This window comes from Tursiops truncatus, chromosome 2 (genome assembly GCF_011762595.2).
Source record: "Tursiops truncatus isolate mTurTru1 chromosome 2, mTurTru1.mat.Y, whole genome shotgun sequence".
Classification (NCBI taxonomy): Eukaryota; Metazoa; Chordata; class Mammalia; order Artiodactyla; family Delphinidae; genus Tursiops; species Tursiops truncatus.
Window position 1 is genome coordinate 159,984,668 of NC_047035.1, and position 22,131 is coordinate 160,006,798.

Below are 22,131 nucleotides of genomic sequence, written 5' to 3' on the forward strand. Positions count from 1 at the left end.
CTTTTTGTTAGATTTTTGCTATAGTTTCTTAACAAGTTTCTTTGTCTCTATAATCATCTTTAAAACTATTCTTCAGGTTTTCTACAGTGAAAATCAGGTTATGTTATTCACTGCATATAGTGCATCCCATTAAACAAAGAAGAGTCTTCGCTTTATAACGTTAGTCTCTAGAAAGTCTGGTGTACCCTGGAGTGTATCTGCCTCACCCACCCAGTCTAGTTTACGTTGTTCTGGCTGTCTGTTTTCTTCTGTCATAGTTACCAACCCACTGTTTGCCTGTCTTGCCTGCTGTGGATGGGGAATGCTGTCTTTTTCACCATCCCCGGGGCCTGGCATTTTAAGTATTTGTGATTGAAATGAGTACACTTCCATTTATTCAGTTACCTGTGGAATGCCCAGGTTTTTGTAAAAACTATGTCGATAATACAGTTTATAGTGTTACCTTATCGATCGAATTAACTTGGTTTTGCTCGTTCGCTTTTTGATTGCTGGCAAGCTAATTTTCTTCTCTAATCTCTGTTTAATTAGGGGAGCCACAGACATTTACATTAAAATTCAAGCGAGCTGAAGACTATCCCATCGATCTCTACTACCTTATGGACCTCTCCTACTCTATGAAAGACGACTTGGAGAATGTGAAAAGTCTTGGAACTGATTTGATGAATGAAATGAGGAGGATTACTTCAGACTTCCGAATTGGTAGGAATTTTGAGAAAATTAATAGTTTCCATTTGTATAAATACTGGCAGTGTTGTTCTTCACCACATGCATGTGAGATAAATAGGCCAGGGTTTAGTCTTTTCTTTTTGAGAGAACTGATACTCCTGTCACACGTCTGATAATTTTTCCGCCTCCTTGTTCCTCTGTTACTGTAGGCGATCATGTTATTTGACACACCTTACACCACATGGGTAATAAAATGCATGTTTTCACAGGAATTTATGCATTGGTTTGTTGATATATTTTATAAACATGTTGATTACAGTTTTTTTTATTACTAGTTCATATGACCACACCTGCCTATACAGCCTTAATCTCACATCAGACCTGGATTTTTCATACAGTGATCTCCTTTCCAAACCTAATTATTAAAACCCTTATTATTTCTTATTAAAGAAAAAGATTGACTTACAGGCGGTAATGTACTTGATTTTTTTCATGCAGTTTATCCATCCGTCCATCCATCTACCCTCCATCTGTCATCACTGTGTGTGCATTTTCCTTCACAGGGTTTGGCTCATTTGTGGAGAAAACCGTGATGCCTTACATTAGCACAACACCAGCTAAACTCAGGAACCCTTGCACAAGTGAACAGAACTGCACCAGCCCATTTAGCTATAAAAATGTGCTCAGCCTTACTGATAAAGGGGAGGTATTTAATGAACTTGTTGGTAAACAGCGCATATCTGGAAATTTGGATTCTCCAGAAGGTGGCTTTGATGCAATCATGCAAGTTGCAGTTTGTGGAGTGAGTGCATTCATTTTCTACAAAAGGATATTATTTGTATGAATTTTGAGTGTGATTTTGCTGTCAGGAGAAATTACCTTAATTACTGTAGCATACTTGACTAATCCCTAAGTTCCCTCCAACTACAAATGCTTTATAAAAGCATAGTTAATCGTTATGCCCCTATCTAAACCAGGCAGTTAGTTCATTTACACAGGGTTCTAAAAGCCAGGATGCTCACCGCTTGAAACAGTGGGGCAGTTTAGCTTCAGCTGGTGCTCTAGGTGTTTAGAAGAGGCCCAGGAACCCTAGCTTTCCGGCTTCGTGCCTGAGATGGAGTTGGGGTTATCTGGGACGTCTCCAGGAGCATTAAAAGTGCTCTCAGACACCATTTTCCTCTGGTCAGTTTTCTTCTGCTTATCATCTTTGAGAGTTATCTTCCCCATGTCTTAGTCATTCAAAAAGAAAGAACTTTTTAAGTCTTAGTTTGAAAGCTATATGAGAACAGGTATTTTGAGAAGTCATATAATTGTAATTTTAATTGCAAGATTTTCAGTAGTAGTAAGCTGATCTCCATTGGACTAGTGGTTAGAATTTTATGACCCATTTACCAGGTGATGATTTTGAGGTGACCTTTTAATGATTCAGCTGAAGCTGAAACTAGAAAACATTGTGAGGTAGATAAAGTTTAAGTACCTGTCTCATTCCCCCCCCCCCACTTTTTCCCTAGAGTACCCCTATGCTCTAGAAGACCTTCCTTGATTCCAGATGCTTCTTAATGGTTATTTTCCAACCAATTTTTAATGTGTAACTTGATACCCAAGATGATAATATGATATAGTGTTTAAGAGAACAGTCCTTAGACTGTTAGGAAATGGCTTCAGATGTTCCCATCACTGCTCATCTACTAGGCAATTTCCTTGCCATTCTAGAGGGCTGTTTCCTTCTCCTTAAGGGATAATAACAGATAAACCTCATAGGGTTGTTATGAAGTTTAAATACGGTAATCCATATACAGTGCCACTAAGCCCCCAGCAAATACTAACTATTAGATTATCGTTACTCTTGATCTCTCACTGGGGTAGTTGCAATTTAAGGATAGTCTCTGCTTTTAAAGGGGAAGAGAGTGATATTCCAGGTAGTGCCCAGCCTGATGCTTGTTTTCTTTCCAGCCATTCATTTGTGATCCTGTTAGCAGCTCTCTGTGGAGAGAGCATTCTCTGGGCTGCCTGTACCTGTGCCTTAGCCTTGGGATTAAAACAAACCATAGCATCTGTGGCCGCTACTCTTGGTTTTCCTCATGCTGACTGAGAGTAACTGTTCCACTTCTCTACATGAAAAAGAGACAGACATTCCACTTGGACTGCCGGCATTAATAAACTTAATTCCTGCCTTCAAGGATTTTATAGTCTTATGAGGATATATACAGATATAATTGAGTATTTAGACAGATGTGATTATAAAATTACCATATTAGAGGATTTTACTGCTACTTTAAATTCTTTGCTGAATAAGGTGGAAAATAAAATAAATGAATAAATAAGCAGTACTGATGGGTTAGAATGGGTGGAATTAAGCAGGGCAAGTCTTTGGAGAAGGTACTTTTTTCTGTAATTAAAAAAGGAAGGCCTAATGTGGTGGCTGATAAAGGAAGTATACGCTACGGAAGGTGGAGCAAGGATGGATGGGAATGAGACAGTGATATTTGGGCCAAGATGGGTGTGGGCTGAGACATCTGCATTTACTCATTAAGCACCTACTATGTGCCAAGCACTGTGCTGCCCGCTGAAGATAAGATGAAGGACAAAACCTGATGGTGGTCCCTGCCCTGCACAGAGCGAGTGTACTTTCTAATGGGGAGAGAGACATGGACTTTAAAAGATACAGTTTTTAAAAAAGAGCTGAGAGAGGTGGACAGCCAGGCAGGGTGGAGTTCTACAGTGGGGTGGGGAGTTTTATTCAGTGGTCTCTGTGCCCTCACCCTCAAGGATATTGGCATCATGAAAAGAGAAGGTACGGAATTAGGTTGAGATACAGTGGTAGCCTACATAAAGATGAAAAGATTTATGCTGAATTGTGGGTAGTATTTTAAAATTGAAATCCTTTTCTTTTTGAGTCATTGATTGGCTGGAGGAATGTGACACGGCTGCTGGTGTTTTCCACGGATGCTGGGTTTCACTTTGCTGGAGATGGGAAACTTGGTGGCATTGTTTTGCCAAATGATGGACAGTGTCACCTGGAAAATGATGTGTACACGATGAGCCATTATTATGTAAGTGCTTAGCTCCTTACGTATTGAATGGATGCAGGTTGAGCTTAGCGTCTAATGCTAAGAGTGTTGTGGGTGACTGGCTTGTGGGTTCGTCAGGGTTTGGGGTTTTGTTATTTTGGTAAGTTGGGCCCTGACCTAATGTGCAGGAAAGCGCGTGCTGCTGTTTTGAGGCTCTGGCTTTGTGCTTGCTTCCTTCCCTGTAGATGAGGGCCCGGGGGTGAAGGGAGCTGCTGACTCCCGACTCTGCGCCTCAGCCCAGAGCTCTGTCTCCTCTCACTCGCGTACGTCAAGGGGTAGCAAGCTTGATATTATGTCTAATCAAATCATTTGTATAGTCTTAACACTCCTTGTCTTATTTATACATGATTTAAGAAAGCAGGCACCCTGCCTCTGCTGAAAATAAAGATTGGCAAATTATTCAAGGTCTGAAAGAAATCTAAACCTTGCTGAATCTTGGTCTTTTTCTTAAGTGATACGTAGATAATATAACCTTTAATTACTGGCAGTTCTTTACTTTCATTGTTCTGACATTTAATATACACAGATAATCTTGCTCTTTAAAGTCTTTTTATTATGGAAATTTAAAATTTACATACAAAGATAGAAGAGGATTAGAAACCCACTAGACAGCACCCACTTCAGCAATAATTTGTGTTGTTTCAAGCAGTCTTTTGTAAGTAATCCAGTTGATATCTGCAAATCATTATTTTCAGCAAGTATTGAAAACCTGAAGTAGATTGGATGTAATTACATACTAAATTTTATTACTTAATTTCTTAGGATTATCCTTCTATTGCTCACCTTGTCCAAAAACTAAGTGAAAATAACATTCAGACGATTTTTGCAGTTACTGAAGAATTTCAGCCCGTTTACAAGGTAAATATATACATGTGAGATCAAAAGAGGAACACATTTCTAGACCCTTTTTGTTTAGTCATTAGAGGCAAAATGATATGTCTGAATTGAAATGCGGGAAAATGTCACCAGCTAAAAAAAAAAGTGGTGTATATTAATTTTAGTTACATTGTAAAGCTAGTTGTTTTTAGGTCTGACTCCTTAAGTTTATTTAGGAAATGTATCGAGAACTGTTATTTAAAAATAAATAGTAAGTACTCAGTAGATGCTAATTAGTTGAATGAGTAGTACTTGTATTTTATGTTTTATCTTTTAATTGCAGGAACTGAAAAATTTGATCCCTAAGTCAGCAGTAGGAACATTATCTGCAAATTCTAGCAATGTAATTCAGTTGATCATCGATGCATACAATGTGAGTGCATTTTAAATAAGATCTGTTTTGGGCAATACCCTGTGGAGAATACTTTTCTCAAAAAAAGTAAAAGTCCTTTCATACACAATTTAGCAAGCCCCAGAAGACAACATAAAACTTAAATTCTGCATCTGGAGGAAAAACTCATATTCTCTTACAAATACATAATGATCTGCAGAGCAAAATGTCACAAAGGCATGTGGGGAAAATTTCTAAATTCTATTTTAATGTTGTTAAGTAATAGGTCTCCTTGTTGGAAAGCAAGTGTGAAACAACTTATATTTAGATTTATAGGATGACCTCAGTCTTCTTTTTCCACCCCTTCTTTTTATAGATTCATCTATTTTGATGAATTGTGCCAGAAAAGCTTTTTTATTTTGCTAATTCTTCTCTTGACATATATTCAGGGTATATAGTTCTCTGTTTTCAAGAGGTACACACAGTCATATATGCATGTACCATAAAGTATATATGAATGTATTTACATATATTTGACTTACCATTTTAATAAGATAAGATTTTTTCCCCCCAGATTGGAAGGAAGTTGAAATTAAGGAGGAATTTTCTCCATCTTGAGCTTTAGTTCAGAGTACTTTAGTGATACTCATTCACCGTTGGTCAATAACTGTTGTAAGTCGTCTGGAGGCCTTTGTAATATGACAGTAACCATCCTGTACTGTGTACACCACCCCAGCCTTTTGATGGGTTGAATTTTAGATATTTTCTACCTCATGCTAGGGGTTCCCAGAATTTTTTGGAAAGACCCTACTCGAAGAGAGAGGTTTTTACAGAGATTTTCTAGATTCTGGTTGTTCCCTGTCTCTCCCATAGCTGTTTTGTTCTCTGTCTTTACAGCATATCTTAATGCTTTCCCAACTCCATCCATGCAGGAGTGTGACCAGGAGAGAGCTTGCTGCTGCAGCCTTCTCCATTGGTCCTGAGCAATCTGCTGTTCTAAAAACACAGTGCCTTGAATCCTCCCACTTCAGGTTTTCTTTTTTTGGGGGGTGAGGGCGCAGGGCTGCAACTGCGCCTCAGCAGATTTGTTCCCAGACAGTGTAGTAGATCATTTACTTTAGTCCCTAGTGAGCTGGAAGTTGGTAGGGTCAGAGGAGAGCTGTGTTGCCACTGGGGGAGGAAAGTGTTCTGAGTTCTTAGGACTCCTCATAATTAATATCAGCCCTCTGTGCTGTATCATCATTAAAATTTCAAACTCAGTAATTAAACCATAAATACTTTTTTCAGTCATGTACATTATTTTGAAGAATTGATCCTTATTAATTAGAGCCCATTTCTCTGGGTTTTGTGTTTTCTGGTCACTCAAGATTTGGCTTCAGATATTTTATTTAAATGATACTGTTTCTTAACAGTTCATTTTACCCATTGGATTTATGCATTCAACTTATTTTATAGTAGCATTTGTTTGCCTTTCCTCTGTTTAATAGTCTTTCTTTTAGTCCTTGTCTTCAGAAGTCATTTTGGAAAACAGCAAATTACCAGAAGGAGTAACAATAAATTACAAGTCTTACTGCAAGAATGGGGTGAATGGAACAGGGGAAAATGGGAGAAAATGCTCTAATATTTCCATTGGGGATGAGGTACGTTACATAAACGTTTTCTGAAGAAAAGAAAAAACTGCTTGTTTACAGGCAATGTAGTTTATAATTTGAGAAACAGTTAAAGAAATATAATTTGGAGTGGCTTTTTGCAATTTTTTTAGTAGATTTAAATTGCTTAGTTGTTAACTTATCTTCTTGTTTTCCCTTAAGGTTCAATTTGAAATCAGCGTAACTTCAAATAAATGTCCAAATAAGAATTCTGAAACCATTAAAATTAAGCCTCTGGGCTTCACTGAAGAAGTAGAGATTATTCTTCAGTTCATCTGTGAATGTGAATGCCAGAGTGAAGGCATCCCTAGCAGTCCCAAGTGCCATGATGGCAATGGGACCTTTGAGTGTGGAGCCTGCAGGTGAGCTGGGGCTGTGGAGAGTGACGGGGTGCGGGGGGACTGCGGCTGGGACGGCTGCAGGGGCAGGCTCTGTTTGGGCGTCCAGAGAGATTCTGTCTATTGGAGCAAATAAATGATTGTTCCAGCCACTGTTGCTCACCACAAGATCAATTTGATGATCTTGTGTGTGCTATTTATGGAAAGCTCTTCCCTGCCTTTTTTTTTTCTTAGGCAGACTGTCCTTTACTGTAAAATAAAAGCTTTTATAGCCATCTAAGATGTATATTTAACAAATGGTTAAGGTAGCATTTGGGTTTTCCTCTCATCATAGCAGTCTGAATTCTCTAGAGCTAAATAAGCTTATATAAAATAATAGTGATTGTATCTGGGAAATGGAATTAGGAAGCAGTAAAGGATGTTCACTGTGTATTACATGTACTTCTGAATCGCTGGAATAGTTTTTAAAAAACCAATATACTTTGTAAAATTGAAAAGAAAACAGTATTCTCAGAACATAGAATCTACTACTAACAAAACTATAGTCAGATTATTTTAAATTTTATTTTCATACTGTGATTACTTTTTAATTAAAAATTAAAATTGAATGTACTCTGAATAATCTTTCTCCTTGAAAGAATAGGAGGAGGGAAGAATATTTTAAAAGAATAGGAGGAGGGAAGAATATTTTGATGCAGATGTCAGCCCCAAATGACTATGCTTTGAAGCGTTTTTAATCATGAGAAAAATAGATGGCTGTATTTTGCCATCAGTTATTAGCTTTCTATTGTAAATAACAATTAAAATGTTACATTTTTAAATTTTCCATGTCATACATGTCCTGACTGAATTGTGTAGATCCATTTTTAGTAAAATATTACTTAACTGAAAGATCATCTTGAAAATGCTTTTGCCTTCCTTCTTTTTGCGTATTTACCAGATACAGAACTAGTGTCTTCAATGCCTGAACACTAGGTGTTCTAAAAATATGCAGTGTGGCTGAAAAGTCTGGATCCATAGGATAAATTTATTTTTAAACAGTATGTTAGTTATATTTTCAAATGATAGGCTCAGTATGTTTTTCTTCAACTTCCATGCACCTTTTGGGGTGTGTTTATTAGATTAACAATTGGACGGTTGCTTCACCTATAATAGCAAATGTAATAAATAGCATATCATTTGAAAACATAGCACTTTTAAAAATAAGTTTATCCTATGTTTCTAAATGTCTTGTTCACCTGTTCATTGCTAGATTGTATTTTCATCTTGATCAAAATGGTCACTTTCCTGAAGAGGGCTTTTTTTCCTGGGCCCCTGTGTAGATTCCATATGGATTTGAATGGCTCTGTGTGTGTGCATAGGTACACTTTTGTGCACGTCTGTGACGTGTGGCATGACATGTAATAAAATTGTAGTTTGAAGATAATGTTCATAGTCTTACTTCCTCTCCCAGTCTTTCTCACAGCATGATTTGTTACTTTCACTTATTTTTATTTTATGTGATTGAAATTTTGGACTCTGTTTAGGTGCAACGAGGGACGTGTTGGGAGACATTGTGAATGTAGCACAGATGAGGTGAACAGTGAAGATATGGACGCTTACTGCAGGAAAGAGAACAGTTCAGAAATATGTAGCAACAACGGAGAATGTGTCTGTGGACAGTGTGTGTGTCGGAAGAGGGATAATACAAACGAAATTTATTCTGGCAAATTCTGCGAGTGTGATAATTTCAACTGTGATAGATCCAATGGCTTAATTTGTGGAGGTGAGAAGGGGTCTGAAAATGGTTATAAAATGTGGTCCTATCTAATACAATAAAAAATCCTGAGTTTGCTTAGTGGATAAATAGAAAAAGGGCAGCATTGAGGGTCACTCCATCCCACAGACAGCCTTTCTTACATGTTATTGCTTGTTTTCTCTTTTCGGTCAATGCTCTGATTTTACATTTTTACCATTGTTATGAGAAATGATATTTTTTATTGGCAGGAAATGGTGTCTGCAAGTGTCGTGTGTGTGAATGCAACCCTAACTACACGGGCAGTGCCTGTGACTGTTCTCTGGACACTACCTCCTGCACGGCTGTGAATGGGCAAATCTGCAATGGCCGGGGCGTCTGTGAGTGTGGCGCCTGTAAGTGTACAGATCCCAAGTTCCAAGGGCCGACCTGTGAGATGTGCCAGACGTGCCTTGGAGTCTGTGCCGAGCATAAGTGAGTATTTCCGAATTGCTTGAAATGGGTGAGAACTCGCTGTCTGTTGGCCTCTGTATCAGCACACAATACAGAGAACAGTGCTAACATCAGGTTACGCTGTAAATAAACTGTCACATTGAAGCCCAGTTTTTAAATCTTAAAAATTATTTCTCAGTAGCTGGTGTTTGTCACATAATACTGAAATGTGTCGTACAAGAGTGATGGTACAATTATTTCAATCTGAGTTTGCTATGTAAGTGAATCCATGTGGTAACCTTTGTTAAATTAGCATTACCAATTGCTTAATTAACTATCTTTTGACTAAACTAAATAAAATTGAGTTTTGTCCCTTGAAGAAAGGACTACTATTGTACCAGCAACACGTTTCAAAAGTTATTTTGGCTTTAAATTGTGTATTAAATATCTGATAGGGCTAGTTTTATTTTCCTACTCTTATTTCTTTTGGAGGATTTTAGTTTGAGCTGTAATAAATCTATAATATCACTTGGGAAACTAGCATCTTTATGTTCAGTTTCCCCATCCAGAAATATGTTTCTTCATTTATTTATATCTTCTTCTATTGCTCTTGGCTTAATGTGGTTAAATTTTGAGTCTAGCACACAAAATAATCTTTAAGCAAATATTATTTTAAATAATAAATGTAATCATTTGCATTTTAACAGGGAATGTGTTCAGTGCCGAGCCTTCAACAAAGGAGAAAAGAAAGACACGTGTGCTCAGGAATGTTCACATTTCAACATTACCAAGGTTGAAAATCGGGACAGGTTGCCCCAGCCAGGCCAGGTGGATCCCCTGTCCCATTGTAAGGAGAAGGACGTTGATGATTGCTGGTTCTACTTCACATATTCAGTGAATGGGAACAATGAGGCCACTGTTCATGTTGTAGAGACTCCAGGTAGAAATCTGATCATTTCAAAATTCTTTGCATTTTCTTTTATGTCTTTTTACTGCTTAGGGCTATTGGCAGTTGCCCTAATATCTAGGAACAGCTGCCAGCTGGACTATTATATGTCCAAGTTGGGACACTTTTAATCTCTCAAAGCTTAAACTAGTGTTTAATTAATAAGTAAGGGAAAGTGAAAGCAGGTTTTAAGTTTTCTGAATGGGGAGTCCGAGGAGTAAATGTAGTAGCCCACATAGAGCCCTCAGCACGGCGCCTGGCCGTAGGCTCTCGGTAAGAGCACCATCATTATTAATGATATTTAAATATGAGTTGATTTTAGGTTTGGACACTGGGAAAGATAATTTGTTAAAGGATGTTATACAGCGTGAATTTGTTCAGCTTCTCAAAAGATGAAACATTTTTATCTTGGTTTTTCTGGGTGCTTTTAATATACTTTGGAATTTTCTACATTTGTGGTCAGATTTTTATGGGAATGTAAGTTTTAATTTCTCCTGGATAAATATTAGGAATGGATTTTGGAGGCATATAGTTAACTTCAGAAGAAACAGCCAAACTGTTTTTCTAAAGTCTCTATTGTTTTGCATATGTATTTTTCAAATATTGTCTCACAGTCTGTGCCTCCTTGTCTTTTCATTTTCTTGTGTTTTCTGAAGACCAGAAGCTTAAATTTTGATGAACTACGATTTACCAGGTTTTTCTTTTATAGATCTTGCTCTTTACTATTATGTCTTAGAACTCTTTGCCTAATTCAGGTTCATAAGGATTTTTCTCCTTTGTTTTCTTCTAAAAGTTTTATAGTTCTGGTTTTCCATTTAGGTCCGTAACCCACTGTGAGCTGATCTTAGTATATGGAGTGGGGTCCAGTTTTTTATATGTAGATTTCCAGTCGTTCTTGCACCATTTGTTGAAAAGGTTGACCTTTCTCCACCTTGGTTGAAAATGAGATGACCTTATATATGTGGGCCTGTTCCTGACTCTTGATTGTTTTCCATTAATCCAGGCATCTGTCCTTTAGCCAATACCACACTGTCTCAGTTAGTGTTGCTTCACAGCTAGTTGTGAAATCTGGTAATACAAGTTGTCCAACTTTGTTCTTTTCTGAAAGTGCTTTTGAAACACTTTCCTAGTTCTCCTACTTCTTTGTAAATTTTAGAATAAACTTGCTTGATATCTACACGTCCTGCCAGGATTTTGATTGGGATAGCATTGAGTTTATAGATCAAATTGGGGGAGGGACTTCCCTGGTGGTGCAGTGGTTAAGAATCCGCCTGCCAGTGCAGGGGACATGGGTTTGAGCCCTGGTCCAGGAAGACCCCACATGCTGCAGAGTGACTAAGCCCGTGCGCCACAACTACTGAGCCTGCGCTCTAGAGCCCTTGTGCCACAACTACTGAGCCTGTGCGCCTAGAGCCCATGCTCCACAACAAGAGAAGCCAGTGCAGTGAGAAGGCCGTGCACTGCAACGAAGAGTAGCCCCTGCCCGTCGCAACTAGAGAAAGCCCACGCGCAGCAACGAAGACCCAATGCAGCCAAAAATAAAAATAAATTAATTATTTAAAAAAAATTGGGGGAGAATTGACATTTTAACAATGTTGAGTCTTCTAATCCATGAACATGGAATCTCTCTCCATTTATTCAGGTCTTTTTTTCATCAGTGTTTAATAATTTTTAGCATGTAAATCTTGCACATATTTTCTTAGATTTATACATAGGTATATCATGATTTTTGGTGCTATTGTAGAAAATACCATTTTCTAAATTTCAATTTCCAAATTGTAGAAATCAATTTCTATATAATACATAGAAATACATGACTTTTCTTTATTGATCATGTACACTGGGGTCTTGTAAACCCGTTACTTCTAGTATCTTTTTTATAGCTTCTTTGGGATAGTGTACATTCACTTACCTTGGGATTTTAATTCCTGTGTGTTTTTTTATGAGACTGCCCAGCTCTTTGTAATTTTGGCTGTACCTTCACATTCTAATCCCTTATGTGCTCATCCTTTGCTTCTTACTTTACAGAGTGCCCCACTGGTCCAGACATTATCCCAATTGTAGCAGGTGTGGTTGCTGGAATTGTTCTTATTGGCCTTGCATTGCTGCTGATTTGGAAGCTTTTAATGATCATTCATGACAGAAGGGAATTTGCCAAATTTGAAAAGGAAAAAATGAATGCCAAATGGGACACGGTAAGTTGGAAATCATGTAAAAAGCAGGGTGATTCATAAAGCAAATGTAACATTTCTAAGACTTATTAGCTCTAAAGCTGATTATTAAAGTCCTTTAAATATTTTATTCTCCCCAAAATTTATTATTCAGAAAACTTGCATTTAGTGAAAAATAGAAAACATCTTAAGTATATCCTATTAAAACAAAACAATTAAGAATGTTTCTTCTGGTTACTGTGGTCATTGTTTTTATTTCCTTAATAATTTTAATCTTAAATCTGCTCTTCTGCCTTTTTTTTCTCATGTAAAATAGAATCCTAAGTAATAGCAAGCTATTCAGTAGAAAGCTTTTTCTGTTTTTCTTTTCCCCCAACAAAGAAACCTAAGTAGAACGCAGCCAGACTCAAAAGGCTACATACTGTATGACTCCACTTATATGACAGTCTGGAAAAGGTAAAACCCTAGAGGCAGGAATGAGATCCAGTGGTTTGCAGGGGCTGGAGCTGGGGGAAGGGGCCCGAGGGATCGTGGGATGATCTTCATTGTGGGTGTGTTTATACATTTGAGAATTCATGGAACTGTGTACTTAAAAAGGGTATTTTTATTCTCTGCGATTTTACAACTTAATAAACCTGGCTTTATAAAAATTTAGAAGCTGCAAGTGATGAAAGTTGACGCCAGCAGTTAGTGCTTTGAAGCGTGGGGTGGGAGGCCGAGGTGGCCAAGCGTTGGCCTTCGTGTATTCATCTTTTGATACAAGAAAGCAGTGACAATCTTCAGTATTGTTAAATTGTAAATGAATTTTAGTTATTTGCATTTTACTACAATTTGCTTGGGTTTTTTAAAAAAATTAATTTTGGAAGTGTAAAAATAGTAAAAATTCTCTTTTATAGTGTTTAAACACTATACATGTCAGCTTTTTTCTGATGAAGTCATTAGAAACTATTTCTTTTACTTTAGCAAGAAAATCCGATTTACAAGAGTCCTATTAATAATTTCAAGAATCCAAACTATGGACGTAAAGCTGGTCTCTAAGTTGCCGTTCGTATTTTCTTTCATTTTCTGTCTTTGCATGTGAAATTTATCCTTTCTACTGCACTGTGTGCCCTTTATCACTATTGCTGCCTTTTTTTTTTTTTAAGTCTGGCTTTATTTATATGGCTATACTATGGCTTTTCTTTTTGTGTGTTAATGCAGTTAATGTTTAGAGGGGCTTTGGATTAAGCTTTATGGTATAGAAGCAGCAGCTGTGTTGTAGTGAAAAGAGAATGTGCTTTGTGATCAGAGAGACCTGGGTTGAATCCCAGCTCTTCCACTTAGTAAGTAGAATGGCATTGGGTCACTTCCCAGAGCTTTAACATGGAGTCAGTAGTGATATTGTTTGGTGTGGTTGTTCTTGGCTAATGACTGTAGTGTATGATAGCAGCCTGTCAGTTATAATCCTTACTAGAGTCCTTTGCTTTAGGTAGTATTGTTATCCTTATAATAATATAACAAATCATTATATGTAAGTTTTAGGGTGAAACAATGAAAAGTGAACATGAAAACTAAAGTTCAAAATAGAATAAATGTAACCTGGTATAACATTTGTATAATATATAACTACAGTGTCATCGTTATTGATTCTAGAAATATTTTGAAAATCTTTAGTTCTTGACTGTAACTTAAAATTACTTTAAAAATCAGAACCTTTTATTTATATATATTTCTTCTTCTTAGTTATTGAATAATTCTAATACTCAAAGCTAACACTGAACTCTTTTTGAAAGGTAACAAAGACTTTAAAGAGAAAAATCCTATTATAGTTTTAAATAAAAACTTAGTTGAAAATTTCATAGTGGTAATAAAGCTTGGTTAACGTATTCTCTAAGCTAGGGTAAGCTACTTTGGTGAGTATATGCTTTACCTGGATGACAAATTTATCATTTTCTCTTTTAGCAGTAGTGGACAGGCTTCTTTCCTTGTAACTGAGTTTTCATGAAGTGCTTCTAGCATGTTTTAATATAATTATGTAAGCCCCTAAAACTCTCCGATAAAAAGATTGTGATTAGGACCAATTCTCCTGACTGGTGATCCAGAACTCTTCTTTCCTTTCCTAACTACTTTTTTTTTCTTTCTTTGCGGTACGTGGGCCTCTCACTGTTGTGGCCTCTCCCGTTCCGGAGCACAGGCTCCGGACGCGCAGGCTCAGCGGACATGGCTCACGGGCCCAGCCGCTCTGCGGCATGTGGGATCTTCCTGGACCGGGGCACGAACCCGTGTCCCCTGCATCAGCAGGCGGACTCTCAACCACTGCGCCACCAGGGAAGCCCTCCTAACTACTTTTATTCTTATTTCACATATTGGAAAACTGAGGCACAGAAGGGTTCAGTAACTTGGCTAAGTTCGCAGGGCTAGTTAGTGGAAGAGCTGAGATTCAAACCCAGGCCCCTGGGCTCCAGGATCCAGGTTCTTAACCACTACCTTATATTAGTAGCAATCAGTGTCTGTCTTCGGGAGACGCTGTTACCTGGTTAGGAAGAGGGAGATCACTCTTTACAAAAAATGACACTTTTTGGTATTTCTGCTTAACTTAATGGTGTTAGTGTTATTCTAGCACTACTGTGTTGGGCAGACATTGTAACTGGGAGATCACTTTGTTACCTAGAAACCAACACTGCAGATTTGCTTATTTACTCTGCTGAGAAGTGTGCTTATAAAATAATAACAAGATCTTAAAGTACAGGAATGTTTAATATTTTTAAGAGATACAGGAAGTACTGATAACATCAGAAACCATTACCTGCAAGATTTTTCTTTTCTTTCTAAGCAGATTTTAAGACTTTTGAAATGGCAAAGTTAAATTTGATGGCAGAAAATTATTGTCAGGTTCATATATGTGTAGTTTGGTACGTTTTCCTGTTAGTATGAGATCTGATGCATTCTTTTCTTTCTCACTTAATGCTTTACAGAAAGTTAGTTTTAGAAGGAAACTGATTTGCTGGGATCCCTTTCCCTCCCTCCCTCCGTCCCTGTCAAAAACAATCAAATATTGACTCTTTCGTGTGGTTACTTCTTATATGAGAAAAGTTTCTGTATCTCCTATTGAAAGGTGAAATTTTCACCTTTGCTGTCTGTTAAATTGTGCTTTGAAGGAAATTATCAACAATTAATAGTGAAACTTAATGTTTTCATTGTTAAGTCAGTTTTTGGCTACAGTATTACTTCTTCAGTCAAAATAAGCATTTTGAGCAATTCAAGATGCGAAAGTTTTGTAAAAATTTATTCATTAGTGAAATCCAGGCAAATTAATGGCTACAGGTTATTTTGAGATGTTTTCTCAAGAAAAATTAAAGTAGAAATAAACAATAGAAATTAATGAATGAGCATTAAGAAATTAAAACAAATCATGGCTTATAAAGCACTTTTCCAATATGGGACCAAGGTTGCCAGTCAATTATATCATTAACATATTTCAAATAATAGGCACTCTGATTATTTCAGCACATAAGACTACTCATGTAGGTACATTAAAAAAATCAGATTATCAGCTTTGTAATTGTTAAAGCTGTTAAGCACATTAAATGTGGGCTGCTAATCCCCACGGTTGTGCACTGCATTTCTAACACACCACAGAAATGATGCTGTCACCATGTCCGCCCTTCCAGAGGGAGCACAGGATGACATTTACTGAGATCAGAGGACGTCACTGCTGAACATAACCCTGCTCTCTTGATTTAAATAGGCTTTGCTTTTTGTTGGGATGGGGAGGGGTTGCACTCTGAACGTGGGAACTAATCTGCATTATTTTAGCTTACCTTCGTTTAAGGTGATGCCCAATGCAGATAATTTAATTTTACCTCTAACCTTGCATGTTAAAATTTTGTTTGGATGGACTTTGAAATAATAAGTATAAATGTTTGTGTATATGAAAAGGCAAACTTTTCTCCAAAGGTAAGTTCTGCCGTGTAAATCGTACTTTGGATTCATCTATAACTTAGGTGTTTTTTTCTTTCGTTTTTTTTTGTTGTTGTTGTTCTCCATTTTTTGTTGTTGTTGTTACCTCCCTTATAAGTATTAAACATTAGATTTATCTAATGCATTAGTTTAAAGAAACAATTAAATGGTAATTTATTTTCCTAGCATATTTGAAAGAATGGGCAGTCCTAGCTTCATATAATAGGAAGGTGGAAATAAAGAATGTAACTTACTTGTACTGATCACTCATTAGCAATGTAGTTGCCGGGATCCAGACTCCGGTCTCCATTATGAAATGTCTGCTACAATGTCTGTATAATCATATTTTAGCTCTAGTTGGGATGACAGCTCAGAGTTTGATATCCTATGTGATTTTTTATCATCCAGATTATATGATGTTTGTCTCTGAGGGATCCTGAGTTCCTCCATGTTTCAGAAATGACTGGTCAAATTGTGTTTTGTGGGGTGGGGCTAAGGCACTTTGGCACGATTCAGTCGGTATCCAGGCTCACTGCTAAGCTGAAGTCATAGTGGTTTATTTGGTGTCTCTCAAGACCCAGCCCTTATATGTTGCATTTTCCCTCAGTGATTTCCTGTCTGCAAGATAAATTCAGTCTTTTTAGCATGGCACACAGGACCTTTCGTGATCTGGCACTGTCTTCTTTCTTGTCTCCTTTCCCTTCCCCACTCCTCAAAACATACATGTGCACCCTTTAAAAACTTCTGAGCTATGTATATTTCTACCTAACTGTGCCATTCTTTCCCCAACACCTTGACTGCATGTGTATGTGTGTCTGTATACCTTTCAGTGTTTTATCTACAGTTTCATTTTGACAATATCCCTGATCTTCTCAGAGTCAATCCCTTTTTTCTTATACTGTTCCCTTTTTATGTACATAATTCTCTTTTGTACTGTTTCAGAGCGCCTTAATTTTATCTTCATGTTTGTCATCCACCAAACTGTACCCTGCTAGGAGGCAGAAATTGTGGCAATGGAAACTATATCCAAATATAACCTGCAGTCAAGTGTGAATAAAATTTAAAAGCAAAAATTACTGTTTAGATGCCTTCTATATTTTTTGAAATCACCTCAAATGGTTCTATAGTAAGATATAAAACTAAACAGCATTTCAAAATCTTAATTTTTGCCTAAAATTTAAATGTTTTAAGTTTTTCTTTAATATTTGTTTCATTTGTGCTCACTGTTATTTCCTCTGAGATAGGAATATTTGGCCATATTTCTCACTTGACTTTCAAGCAGGAGAAAGAATGCTGTAGCAGATATTTAAATGTATCACTTAGCTTAAGAGAATTTTTTAAGAAAATGATAGCATGGGGATGTATGTTATCTTCCTGTGTCAGTAAAGTTTTGGATATTGAAAAATCTCTTGTGTTTATGGCTTGGAGTCATTTACTGGGCTTGATTTCAGTACTCTTTAGTAAAATACAGAATTAACAATAAAATAAAATATTTCATCAGTACGATATTGAAGAATAGCAATTATTTCATGAAGAATGGAAATTATTTTTGTCTAAGCAGATGTGGCAATGTGATGCCTTGGTGGAGGTCCTGTGCTCGCAGTGACACTGTGACAGTCTTACCCCAGAACTCTCCACAACTTTTGTGGCAGAGCCTCAGAAGAATATCTCCCTCACAGAGGTGAAAAGCCAAGGAGTCTTCATTATCAGGCACCTTTGTGCACAGTAAAGGGTTAAGAATCAGGCAGTTGATGGCAGAAGAATTCCTTAAGTTCAAAATTAGTTTCAAGACAGCCATTCAAAGCCAGTTTAAAAGAGAGAAGCCGTTAACAGCACGCCCTCCAGTGGAGGAATGGGTCAGAAAGGAAATAATGCCAGATGACAGGGGTGCCTTTAGACTTGTAGGGCAAAGCTTTCATTTTCAAATTTTGTGTAAACTTTTTAATGCCTTTTAAAAAATTCACTGTGATGCCTGGACAGATAAAATGGAAATGACTTATGAAAACGATCTTTACTTTTAATATTGTCTTATAAATAATGTTACATGACTTCATTAGAGTGACTGATAACTTTTCTCTTTTTTTTTAGGGTGAAAATCCTATTTATAAGAGTGCTGTGACAACTGTTGTCAATCCGAAGTATGAGGGAAAGTGAGCGCTGCCAGTGCGTATCCACAACACTGGGTGCAAAGTAGTAATTCCACACCCACAGTAAGGTAGTTTCAGGGCAGTGTTGCTGTGGTTCTCTCTTGGGCAGGTTCTGAAAATGTACAATATGTATAATTTGAAAATTTTTTTATTATTTTGAAAATAATGTTATAATCAATGCCAGGGACTGACAGAAGACTTGAGACAGGATGGTTATCCTTATCATCTAAGGTTGCATTGTGCCTTTTTGACCTTTTCCTCCTGGACTGTTGAAATCCAGCTCTTAGTGGATTAAGCGATATTTCTAGAGTGATTGAAAGGGCAGTAGTTAAAGTAATGAGTATGATGAGAGTTTCTCTTAATCAAGTATTAAAACTGATTTCTTGCTTTGCAGATATGTCACTTTTCAGTTATACAGAATCCAAAGTGAATGTCCTTCTAGCTAGTTTAGAATTGTTTTAAATTTGTTATTTTGTTATTTTCCTTATTAGACATGACTGATAACATGATGTATCTGAAAGATGAGTATGTTGGGAGTTGCTTGTGTAAAATAATGAAATGTTTGATCTACAAAGGCCATGGGAAAAGTCAGAGAGTTAGGAAGGGAAAACATAGCTTTAAAACCTGTGTGCCATTTCAAGAGTTACTTAATCTTGGTAACTTTTATGCCTTCTTTTTTTTAATTCAAGCCTTGTTTAAAAGTATTGGGGAATTTTCTGCAAAAAAAAGTCCTTGATTTATATAAAGGCCTTAATTTACATAGTATTTGCTGAATTGGGGACCTCTGGGTGAATTTATTTTAGTTTATTCATTTTATTTTGTTTAAAGCCTGGTGCTTTTTATCACCTCTTCTAATCTTTTAATGTATTTGTTTGCGATTTTGGGTAAGACTTTTGTTATCAGTACTTTTTCATTGATGTTTTAGCTGTACATTTGCCTTTTTAATGACCATGTGACATTGTACTATGGCTTATGCAACAGCCATCAGTTAAGCAATTCTTAATTTCAATTAGTGATGTAACAGGCCACTGTATATTTACTTCTCACTGTTTGAATTTCCTGTTTGGTTTCATACTAGCCACATTCTACTTTAAGTGCCTTTTAATTTTAACAGTTCACTTTTTACAATGCTATTTACTGAAGTTATTTATTAAATAAAAATGCCTAAAATATTTAAATTGGATGTTTGGGTTTTATATATTTTGTCAGTTTGTGTGCCTAAAATTTTTATAGCTTAAAGAGAGTGACAGAAAATTCCTGGTCATTGGGTATTTTACTTAGACTAAAAGAGAGAAGGAAAGAAGGAAGGGAAGGAAGGAGAGAGACGGTAAAATAAGATTTCAGACTGTCTCTGGGCTCTCCATACAATACTGGATAAATCCCCTTCTCTCCCCACCCTTCTCTTACCTCCCTAGGAGATAGGTTTCATCCCTGTATTAAGCAGAATTAACTCTTTATGAACATCCTCTTAGAGCTATTAACTAGAAGCTGGAAATTATATCATTTTATTTAAGATATAGACAGGGAATTGTTATGTTTCTGATAAGTTTCTATTTTCATTTGGCTTTGGTTTATTTATGTTAGAAAGTATATGTATCCATAAAAAATACTTGTGTGAAGCTTATTGAAAGAAATATATCCCTTCCTGGAGCAATACAATAAGTGTCAGAGATTTGGGGAGAGGATTGTGGTAAAAGTTTCAACTTTACCAGCCTCTCACATTTGCAGTGCCCCTCCCATTTAAAAAAATTGGTATCTTTTTTACCTGTTCCACTTAAATGTATTTCCTGGCTTAGACTAAATCATCTTTCAGTTGAGAATTATACATCTTTATGAGGAAAATTACCTCTTTCATGAACTATCCATTTCACCTGTTTCATTTTCCATTCCCACCACCCACACTGCCGCTTGGTTCAACGCATTTCCTTACACCTGAGGCATAACCCGATGAACTGAATACCATATTTCTGCTCCACCAGTTTACTTTTATAATGAGATTTTTTTATAAATAGGAACAGAGCCTATTTTCTGTTATATTCAATACATGATTCTTTTTCCTGGCATATGTTTTTGATGCTGAAATATGGTGAATTTTTAATTTTATATTATAATTTATAAACAGATTTTCTGACTATAGAAATCCTTTTATTTGGAAGCTGGAGAAATTGTATAGAATTTATTTCTCATGCTGACCATAACAGCATTGGCATTTGAATAATTTTAGGCTTAAAACTGGCAGTTTCAAAACACAAAGAGATTGATAATTAGCTTTGAAACCACATAGAACTTTGTCACTAAAATATTTTTTATTTTCCTAGCAAATAGTACATTTTGACCTCCAGTGAAGTACTTTCCAAAAGTTAATGAGTCCTGAGAGAAAATAACAGTTGTAAATTTTTTTTTCATTCAAACTCCTTATTTTGAAAATTTATGAAATGTTAGGTATCATGCCTAAGTGTCAATAGTGGCATATTTTGCAGTGATTCTCTGACATTTTACAAAGTTTTCTTACTCTTTTGCAGAGGATAAAACTTTATAAATTCTTTGATAAACACGCCCAGATAAGACCTTGAGCCACAAGAACACTTCATCATACTAGTTAAAAAGCACTGTGGTCAACTTCTGATTTTGGAATTGTCTTTTTCCCACTCCTCTGTTGCTTACTAGAGTTTGAGAGGTAACCTTACTGAATAGAGGCCATTTGTCTTTGTTTTTTTGCCTGTGTCCTTGAAAACTTAAGTTATTTCTGACCTAATAAGTTCACAGGAGTTCAGAAACAGCAAGTATCTCCAGGACTCTTCTGGAGCCTATAGAGACAGTCCACTGGCTCTCCGGACAGCTCTCGCGTCCCAGGATTCTCTTGAGAATTTAGGCAGATGTGGAAGTGGCTTCTGAGTGAGTGATCCGTGGGAGCAGATTTTGAGGCTGGATTAGATGAGATGGCCCATTAAGCCTCCACCACTGTGAGGGTGGTAAGCTGTCATGCATATGAAAATGTGCAGAATGCTAGGGTGAATCACAAGACGAATATTAGTTAAATCCACAGGTAGTAACTATCTTTTTATTTAATTTCCTTCTACAATCTAAGTCTTCACTGGATTTTAACTATGTTAAGATCTTACATGAATTTTTCAAGGATATAGAGTCTCCACGAAAGTATTTAGTGGTATTTCATTTAATTTTACTTGTGTTCTACCTACTCTGGGTTTTCTGGTCTCAGGACTAATTCTAAAATAGACTGGTGTATTAAACAAGAGTTAATTAAGGGTCACTTTGTGAGAGGAAACACTGTTCTGAATATTTAAATCCCATAATTTTATTCATTACTGTAATAGTTTATAGAACTGTTAGAAGACAGCATTGTCTTCAGTTTAATGTGTAGTAGGTGATATGTTGTTGATGTTACTTATTGATAACAATGTTATGTTAATGTTGCTTACTGATCAGAATTATTCCTGGGCGATAGACCAACATTCAGGTCTCCTTCAGTAGCTAAGTAACTGGCCCCTCGGCAACCATTTTAAAACATGGATTTGATTATATTGTCCCAACGCCCCCATTTCCATCTCCACTTTCACATCTCAATCCTCCCACACGTCCTTTGTAGTTGATGTTTCTGTCTTATCCCTAGATTTGATAGCTCCAAGAATATAGGACCCTGTGTGTTTTGATTCATCATTGAATCCCTAGAACGACGTCTGTCATGAAGTAAGTAGGTGACCGTAAGTATTTGTTGAATAGGTGGGATTCATCTCCCTGAGTTACCACTACTACCTACCTAGCAGCATTTGCAGTGATACACCTTGATGGGTAGAGTATCCTGGGTTGTG

General features: G+C 36.8%; 1 protein-coding gene across 2 annotated transcripts in view; it reads left to right on the plus strand.

The window, feature by feature from the left end:
* The window catches only part of ITGB1 (integrin subunit beta 1), a 43,095-nt gene extending 23,611 nt beyond the window's left edge, over positions 1-19,484 (plus strand). Inside the window, exons 5-16 of one of the 2 annotated variants that reach the window (XM_019933369.2) lie at positions 529-699; positions 1,230-1,468; positions 3,564-3,719; positions 4,500-4,595; positions 4,897-4,986; positions 6,444-6,584; positions 6,756-6,955; positions 8,458-8,696; positions 8,918-9,140; positions 9,806-10,038; positions 12,073-12,239; positions 18,243-19,484. In XM_019933369.2, coding sequence (XP_019788928.1) covers positions 529-699; positions 1,230-1,468; positions 3,564-3,719; positions 4,500-4,595; positions 4,897-4,986; positions 6,444-6,584; positions 6,756-6,955; positions 8,458-8,696; positions 8,918-9,140; positions 9,806-10,038; positions 12,073-12,239; positions 18,243-18,308 — 2,021 coding nt within the window. In that variant the 3' untranslated portion in view covers positions 18,309-19,484. The remainder of the gene's footprint in view (positions 1-528; positions 700-1,229; positions 1,469-3,563; positions 3,720-4,499; positions 4,596-4,896; positions 4,987-6,443; positions 6,585-6,755; positions 6,956-8,457; positions 8,697-8,917; positions 9,141-9,805; positions 10,039-12,072; positions 12,240-18,242) is intronic. The other variant, XM_033852417.1, reaches the window with a different exon arrangement.
* Positions 19,485-22,131: the final 2,647 nt, after the last annotated feature.